At 38.0% G+C, this 9,333-nt stretch overlaps 1 protein-coding gene across 1 annotated transcript; it reads left to right on the forward strand.

The window, feature by feature from the left end:
- Positions 1–520: 520 nt before the first annotated feature.
- Positions 521–7,716, forward strand: LOC127419436 (major facilitator superfamily domain-containing protein 4B-like). The gene is made up of 10 exons (XM_051660818.1): positions 521–848; positions 1,855–2,053; positions 2,778–3,020; positions 3,533–3,692; positions 4,647–4,762; positions 4,860–5,033; positions 6,314–6,461; positions 6,547–6,617; positions 6,698–6,815; positions 6,923–7,716. Exons 1-10 carry the CDS (start codon positions 619–621, stop codon positions 7,039–7,041), a joined length of 1,578 nt encoding a protein of 525 aa, XP_051516778.1. The 5' UTR covers positions 521–618; the 3' UTR covers positions 7,042–7,716.
- Positions 7,717–9,333: the final 1,617 nt, after the last annotated feature.

A 9,333-nucleotide genomic window follows, 5' to 3' on the forward strand; every position in this document is an offset into this window, starting at 1 on the left:
GGATTATTCTGTAAAATAAAACTGAAATCATGCAGCCTCATGGCATTGCATTTATTCTGACTTTACGAGCCGAGAAGACAACAGCAATTATAACAGTTTAAAAAAGGTTACTGTTAAACATTATCTTCAGATAAAATGTCCTTGGCTTGTAAAGTGTAGAAGCTATGGTTATATACAGTGTGTCTTATAATACATGCTGCTGAAAGTTATAGACATGATTCAATGTAAGTGTTTTGTCAGTTCTGGATTCATAAAAACGCAATGGTCCATTGAAGGCATTGGGTTCTTTAGTAGGAATGTTCACATTTTTACTGTCTGATCCATGACTCTCAACCAGAATCAAAATCATTGACAGTTCAACTGAAAATCATTGACAGTGAAGAGCTCTGTTGAGATGGTGATTTTTAGACATTAACTTCAGATGAATCACACAAATGTTCATGCAGTGGGAGGAGTGAAGGAATATAAATATTGGAAATGACCATCCATTCTGTGATCTGTCATCTAAGCAAATGATTAAGAAGCCTAGGAACCCACTGAAAGAAACATTCAGTCACCAGGAGTCAAACTAAATTGTCCATTTACTCCTCTGTGGAATAGTCGGGAGATTTTCACGCTATGTTAATTGAGGAGCGTATAGTAACACTTTTCAAAAGAAACTGTCATCATACACTGACGTACTGGAGTTTGTTCTGGAGTTTTGGACTTAGCATAGCCTTCCTGGGGCCTACAATCCTAGATCTGAAATGCCAGACGGGTTCCACGTTACGGGAGATCACCTGGGTGTTCTTCTCACAGCAGCTCTGCCTGCTCATCGGGAGCTCCACTGGAGGGATTTTCAAAAAAACGTGAGTAGAGTCTCTGCTGGGATTCCACTGAAGATGGACATCTGCACCTGTGTTCAAGATCTCCTTTGCTGTAATACTCAAGTGTTTGGGTAACACAGCGTGTTATTCATTTTTAATTTAGATATTTAGTACGTCAGTCACAGCACAAATGTCAGACTTCAATACACTGTGCACTTGGAGTTTCTGCACTTCTTGGTGTTTTTAGCAGTGTTGCTCCTTATATCGTGAATCTCACATGTTGATTTCAATGTGAGGATGTGTGCCTCGATTGATTTATAATAATAATAATAATAACAGCAAATGATTGGACTTCTACTAACTATACTGTTATAATGTCTTGAGCACATAAAAAAAAAAAAATAAATAAAATAAAAAAAAAACTTTTTAAACTATATATCCATCCAGTGTACTGTTGAATATCATATTGTTGAATATCAAGTTGACATGAGGTACTTCGCTGTATTTTGCTGATTTTGTGATGATGTCATTTTTAAATAAAGAAAAATTTAAAATCTGCATTGTAATTTAGTATTAATGTACAACTAGTCCCTGGGGATTTTTAGTAGGTGTATGAAATCAGTTCAGTTCCCCTCAGATTTACAAAGGTGTCCTAACAAAATAACCACAGATGAAGTTCATCACATTAACATTTGATAACCGGAAAGTGCCTTCATTTTAAACAGTACAGTATATCTACTGTTGTATCCTTTAAAACCTAACAGTGTTATTGTGTGAAATGTTTTGCTTGAAATATGTGTTTGTGCAATATTTGTTTTTAAATAAATGCGACTTGCTTTGATATTTTGCTATCTAATGCAATGTCATTCATACATTTTTAAGTGTTAATCAAGTGTCTAAATACTTTTTGGGGCCATAGCAAGTAATAATTTCTAAAGGATCCAATGACTCGAAAAGGCCCTCTTTAAAAATGTGAGAAATAAAAAGGGAAAATTAGCAAATAATCACATGTGATGTGCAACAAAGCTCTTTTCCTTCTGTTTCTTAGGTTGTTCAGAGCCCTCACTGCTCTCTTTCTATCTGCCCTCATCATCTCTGTGGTTTTTGCTATCATCCCACTTTGCTATAATGTGCTGTTGCTGGCCGTTGCTATGGCAGTGTCAGGCTTGGCCATGGGCATCATCGACACTATTGCAAACATCCAATTGGTGTCCATTTATCAGAAGGACTCTGCTATCTTCCTGCAGGTGAGAATGGCCATCTATATCTTCACTCTCACAGAAGAGAGGTATCCATAGCACAGTTCTGTACAGTAGTGTCACATGGATATGAGAGGCTGTCTCATTAATCTTAATCATTTGTTGGTCAGAGATGGACCATTTTTTCTGGAAAAAGAGGAAACATTTTCCTTATATTCACCATTTGTTTTTGTTTTTTTCCATTTGCCATCAGATCATTAAAAGAACATTAATAAAACAGGCATTTCTGGTCCTTGAATTTGATTCAATATACATTTTTATTCAGTTTCCATTTTCATACAGTAGTGGCAACAAAATGAGCATCTTTTATGTTATGGGTGAGCTATTGACTGATTTGTCAAAAAGCACAGAGTCGCTCACCACTGAAACAATGGAAGTGGGCGACAATGACTGAACAAGATTAAAAAACACCAAATCGTACAAACGAAACACCACTTGTGTGTGGAGTTCAAAGAACAGAGTTGTGTTCGATGCACAAAGAAAGAAGAAATGTATAAACTAACTGGCCAGTTTTGTCTGAAACATAACTTATTCAATATAATTTAGGCTACTTGTTTGTTGAACAGTTGTATTAAAGCAATATCACACATACCTATGGCTCGAGGTTGCCGAGGCAATGCTTTAGAACAACAGCGCTCTTGCTTCTGTGGTATTGTTTAAATATCATATTTCTAATTTGTGTTTCCCCTCTGTGTCTTTACTTTTTCTCCAGGTACTGCACTTCTTCATTGGGCTTGGTGCTCTGGTGAGCCCCCTGATTGCTGACCCATTCATATCAGGGCACTGCCCGAGCAGGAACGGTACAGAAAATTCTACAGAGATTTTTCAGCACTTCAGATACAGCCTGACAGCCAGCTTCAGGTCACCAGTGATCCTTGAAAATTCCCCACACACCGGACCAGTTGAGGAGAAGGCCAGTGTGTCATATGCCTTCTGGATTATGGCCCTCATAAATGTAAATGTAAAAAGTGTTGGATAATTGTGAGATACATTTAGAAATACAGAGAGTATTACATTTCTTCAAAAAAAAAAAATTAAAAAAAATTGGGGGTTCCACATTTGATGTTTTGGTTTCAATTTGAAATGAACGGATGGAGCAGGCTTCTCTATTGATACCAAGTGTACATGGGTTAATGAGAGCAAGCACTCAAGCTGACATTAGCCCAACAAGTTTGTGCAAAACCTGATGATCCATGTTATCCCAGCATGATTTGGGACTGTTCCAAAGAGCATCTTGTATGCTTCAATAGAAGCAAGGTAATCTTTTGGTACAAAGGAACTAACATGTCCAATATCATAAATTTGCTTATTTGTTTAGGGACCTAGGAATAGTGAAGAATTTTAAATATTTCTAATTAATTTATGTAAATTGTATATCTTTTTTTAATTCTAAAACTTTCTGCTTATGTTAAGGTTTCAAATTAGATTTTGAATTTGAAGCCCGCTATATATCTTTCCCTCCCTAAGCTGCCTGTGCCGATTGCAGTTCTTGTGTTGATGTACCGAGAGAAGCTGCTTCCCTTTTGCCCAAACAGCACTCCACAGCTGCTGGACAAGGATGAATTAGCCATGGAGACTCAGGCACCAGGGAGCACAGAGACACCTGATTCAAGTGCTGAAGTTACAGGTGAGCAGCAGTGTGGACTCTAAAACCCGAAAATGAGGTTGCAAAATAGGTGCAAGACTGGGGCAAGTTGTTTCACTTTTAAATCCTGTAAATATTTCTCAGGGTAGGTTTATTTTTGAGAGTACATTTCTGTATTGACACATTCAGTACCTTCTTTAAGGTCTATTACAAAGGTTTAAAGTCTACAAAAAATGTATCGAAAATTGCCACCGTTAGTGCACAGGAAAGTTTTTATCTTAATTTATGAAACTTTGACCTTTGGTCCACATGCATGTTGTCACACTACATGGGGCAAGTTGTCATAATGGGGACCTGCTGTTTATTGAAAACAATTTGAGAAGGACACCTTTGAAAGGTGCAATAAAACACATAATAATTCATGAAATCACATCTAAAATACCAAACCATTACTTTGGCCTGTAGAAATTGTAATTAATTAATTATATAAAATGAATTGTAAAACTACAACAAACAATAAAGACTGTTATTATGAGATATGAAAGTGACAATTTGGCCCAATATCAATGTTTTTTTTTTTTTTTTTTTAAATACCATGTCCATGCTTTTGGTTAAAGGTGTGCTCAGTAATTTTTTTAATATGTTGTCTTGGACTTACACTGACACCTAGGGGTGTGGATGCAGCATTATTAAAACGCAATCATTTTGTTACCAATGCCATTGCAGAAATTCACTATTCACACTCAGTCAGGATTAAAGGCTCTTATAACAAGGCCATTGCTTAGCTTAAGTAAGTAGGATTCGGTTGGTCATGTGAGCCTAACATGGCCGCCCCATGAGGGGACTCTCTCCATGTAGAATAAAACTGCTTTAATAAGGTTACTGATGACAACTTATGAAACCATGTATATTTAAAAACCTTAATCATTTAGAAACTGCCCTTGTGGCAACTTCCCCATGTGACAACTATCCCCACTCCCCTACTTTGTCACCCAGCACATGGAGATCTCTTTAGCTGCTGTATGAATGAAAACCTGCGTGGGTTACCCGTCACATTTTTTGGTATCCACATCTTGGGCGGTCTGGTCCTGCTTATGACAGAAGGCATTATGGTGAGTAAGCGGCCTGACAAGACTTGCTATTTAAATTATCTTCAGAAAGCTACAAGTTACAATATATTCACTCTTGACCCTTGACATTTATCTTCAGGGGGTTTTTGCCGGCTTTGTTTACACATACGCTGTTTCAGCTCCCATGTCACTGCAAGCTAAAATGTCAGCATACCTGAACTGTGTCTTCTGGGCAGCTGTCACAGCTGGACGGCTGGTGTCCATCCTATTATCATACCGCTTAAAACTGGTCCACCTGCTCATGATCAACCTGGTAATCAACCTGCTTCTTGCTCTCAGGCTTTAAGGGAATAGCTGACAGAAAATTTAAATTCTGTCATCATTTACTCATCTTCATGGCATTCCAAACCTGTTTGACTTTATTTTTTCCATGGAAAATAATTTATGGCCACTCTTCTCCATATAATGAAATTGAATGAGGAATAAGGCTGTAAAGCATCATAAAAAAAATGCAGTCCATATGATGGATTCTGACTTAAATTTTGTAATGTTCCTCACACAAAGCAATCAAATGGTTTCAGAAAGCCTAAAATATAATGAGTTGAATGGACCGCTTTTATTATCCTTTTATGTTACCTTTTGTCATTTGTCATTTAACACAGCTTGATAGCCAGTCCTCATTCACTTTCATAGTATGGAAAAAAGAGGCCAGAATATTCTTCAGACATTTACCTTTTGTGTTTTATGAAAGAAAGTAAGTAATAACTGTTTGGAACAACATTATGCAAGGGTGAGTAATTAATGGCAGTATTTTCATTTTAGAGTGAAGTATGATTTTAAGAAACACTGTAATTAACAAACACAAGGCTGATTTTTTTTTGTTTTTTGTTTATAGAATCTAATCAACCCAAACTCTAATCCAGTCCTTTTTACCTTCATACTGGTAAAAAGCTACATCAAGGTTATGTTAAAGATGTGACACTATTGCTGGGTAATGTGCAACATTTTTGGTGGTCAGCTGTTAAGAAATAAAACATATACGCTGAGGTCCAAAAGTCTAAACCACATGTGACAATTCTAATTTCTAATACTCTAATTTAAAACAACATTATTCATTATAAATTATTTTTTCAGTATAACAATTTCATTGAAAAGTTCAAAAAAAAAAAAAAAAAAAAAAAGGAAAAAAAAGTACATATTTTTAAGAATTTCTTAGGTTTTTGTATGTCCCTCTTTTTCACAGCATGCACTTGTGCTGGCATGGAAAGCTGATGTTTGTTATCCAGCATGATTTGAAAATGTTCCAAAGAGCATCTCATGCGCTTCAAAGGAAGCAAGGAAATCTGACTTTCTGTACTAAGGATTTAACATGGTCACAAATGTGATTCATTTCCTTGTTTGATTGATGACACAGAAATAGAACAGAATTCAATTTCTCCTTCATTTTATGTGATAAAACTGTTAATTTCCATGCTTTTTCAATGTGGTCTCAGACTTTTGGATCCCATTGTATCTATTTAGTGTGTAATGAATCATGGTGGATAGTTGTGTGATTATTGAATGTGGATTTCTCTCTGTCCCTCTCTTGTTAAGGCTGGTGTGATTGTAACAGTACTGCTGTTGCTGATTCTCTACACAAACAAAGTGTTTCTCTTTGTGGGCACAGCCTTGGTTGGTCTTTTCCTCAGCAGTGTTTTCCCTTTCATGCTGGCTTACACTGAGGACATCCTGGACTACCAGGGTAAATTGCAGGCACACACACACACACACACACACACACATTGACAAACATGCAAAAACTTTCTCTCATTCTTCAATTTCTTCAGGATGTGCAACACCAGTCTTAGTAACCTTTGCTGGAATGGGTGAGATGTCCATGCAGGTGTTGGTTGGATCAGTAAGTACTTTCAATATTGTTGTAACATCTGAGAACTATTTTACTAAGAAAACAAATAACACTAAGCAAATTTCCTCCAGCTGATTCAGACAGAAGGCAGTTATAGTTTTATGGTGTGTAGCATGGTCCTCGGCTGCCTTGCCTTTATATTCCTCCTTGCCTTGATCCTGTGCCACCACATCCACAGAAATCTCACAGGTAAATGAAGTTACATAATATGTCACAGCATAAATAAAATAAATACTGTGTGAGCTATCTAACTGGGAAACTTTATATCACTCTCTCTTAATGCCTTCATCACAAAGGAACTTCTAAAAAAGCTGCTATGGTAGAAGACCCACCAGTACCCACTGTAGCACCCGCTTCAGAGAAAGCTGTGATAGAACGGAAACTTGCTGTAACACAACCAGAACCAACAACATGAGACTCTGTATGAAACTCTTCATGGTTCATAACAAGCTGGAAAATCTTAAAGGGATAGTTCACCAAAAAATGACAATTCTGTCATTATATACCCTGATGTTTTTCCAAGCCCTTCTGACTTAAATTCTTCCAACACAAAAGAAGACAATTAGCAGAATATTAGCCGCAGTCACCATTCACTATTGTTGCATCGTTTTTTCAAATCATTGAAAGTGAACGGGGACTGAGGCTGTCATTCTGCCTAACATCTCCTTTTGTGTCAATGGAAGAAAGTCATACAGTTTTGGAACAACATGATGGTGAGGAAATAATGACAAAATTTTCATTTTTGGGTGAACTATCCCTTTCACTGTACTGTTAAACTGTAAACATTGAAAGCAAATGCCCTTTTGGTTTCATTATCATATTTGTGTAAATAAAACCTTTGCAATATAATACAAACACTAATGCAATATAAACTTTGTGTATTCTGCTAAGTTTGTTATTATCTGTTATTGTGTTGTATTGTTTGTTTCAAAGTTTCGCACAAATAATTCTGACTGATTATTTTATTATTGTTTTTAATTATAAAAATGATTGAAACAAAAGACTATCAAATGTGATAAATGTTTAAGTTCTGTTGGGATGCATTTAAGGCATAAAAAGTGAAATATAAATAAAATTGTTTTGTACTTCACTCATGAAGTCTGAGAATCATTAACACCAAATGACACTAGATTATTCTCCAAACAACTCAATTAATAATTCACCATCTGAAGAGAAAATTCCTAGAAATTCCCTAGTACTACAAAACAGTGTTTATCACGTTGTAATTCCAACTCTTGCACATTCAAGCAGCTTCTGAAAAAATAACAATTACTTACAGTAACGCATATATAAACTCAGCAAAAAAATTAAAATAAAAACGTCCTCCCACTTTCAACTGCTTTTATTTTCAGCAAACTTAACGTGTAAATATTTGTATGAACATAAAAAGATTCAACAACTAAGACACAAACTGAACAAGTTTCACAGACATGTGACTAACAGAAATGGAATAATGTGTCTGAAAGTAACGGTCAGTATCTGGTGTGGCCACTAGCTGCATTAAGTACTGCAGTGCATCTCCTCCTCATGGACTGCTCCAGATTTGCCAGTTCTTGCTGTGAGATGTTACCCCACTCTTCCAACAAGGCACTTGCAAGTTCCCGGACATTTCTGGGGGGAATGGCCCTAGCCCTCCGATCCAACAGGTCCCAGACGTGGTCAATGGGATTGAGATCTGGGCTCTTCACTGGCCATGGCAGAACACTGACATTCCTGTCTTGCAGGAAATCACGCACAGAACGAGCAGTATGGCTGGAGGGTCATGTCAGGATGAGCCTGCAGGAAGGGTACCACATGAGGGAGGAGGATGTCTTCCCTGTAACGCACAGCCTTGAGATTGCCTGCAATGACAACAAGCTCAGTCCGATGATGCTGTGACACACCGCCTCAGACCATGACGGACCCTCCACCTCCAAATCGATCCCGCTCCAGAGTACAGGCCTCGGTGTAACAATCATTCGACGATAAACGCGAGTCCGACCATCACCCTGGTGAGACAAAACCGCGACTCGTCAGTGAAGAGTACTTTTTGCCAGTCCTGCCTGGTCCAGCGAAGGTGGGTTTGTGCGCACAGGCGATGTTGTTGCTGGTGATGTCTGGTAAGGACCTGCCTAACAACAGGCCTAAAAGTCCTCAGTCCAGCCTCTCTCAGCCTATTGCAGACAGTCTGAGCACTGATGGAGGGATTGTGCGTTCCTGGTGTAACTCGGGCAGTTGTTGCCATCCTGTACCTGTCCCGCAGGTGTGATATTCGGATGTACTGACCCTGTGCAGGTGTTGTTACACATGGTCTGCCACTGCGAGGACGATTAGCTGTCCTTCCTGTCTCCCTGTACTGCTGTCTTAGGCATCTCACAGTACGGACATTACAATTTATTGCCCTGGCCACATCTGCAGTCCTCATGCCTCCATGCAGCATGCCTAAAGCACGTTCACGCAGATGAGCAGGGACCCTGGGCATCTTTCTTTTGGTGTTTTTCAGAGTCAGTAGAAAGGTCTCTTTAGTGTCCTAAGTTTTTATAACTGTGACCTTAATTTCCTACCGTCTGTAAGCTGTTAGTGTCTTAACGACCGTTCCACAGTTGCATGTTCATGAATTGTTTAAGGTTCATTGAACAATCATGGAAAACATTGTTTAAACCCTTTACAATAAAGATCTGTAAAGTTATTTGGATTTTTACAAAATGATCTTTAAAATACAGTGTCC

The sequence above is a fragment of the Myxocyprinus asiaticus genome, chromosome 28, assembly GCF_019703515.2.
Source record: "Myxocyprinus asiaticus isolate MX2 ecotype Aquarium Trade chromosome 28, UBuf_Myxa_2, whole genome shotgun sequence".
Lineage (NCBI taxonomy): Eukaryota > Metazoa > Chordata > Actinopteri > Cypriniformes > Catostomidae > Myxocyprinus > Myxocyprinus asiaticus.

What these genes read in the sequence shown, in the direction of transcription:
- LOC127419436 (XM_051660818.1), top strand. Translation starts at nt 619, where the DNA reads ATGTTAATTGAGGAGCGTATAGTAACACTTTTCAAAAGAAACTGTCAT. An exon ending in GGAGGGATTTTCAAAAAAAC is followed by an intron (nt 849 to 1,854) that starts GTGAGTAGAGTC and finishes TCTGTTTCTTAG; the next exon opens with GTTGTTCAGAGCCCTCACTG. An exon ending in TTCAAGTGCTGAAGTTACAG is followed by an intron (nt 3,693 to 4,646) that starts GTGAGCAGCAGT and finishes TTTGTCACCCAG; the next exon opens with CACATGGAGATCTCTTTAGC.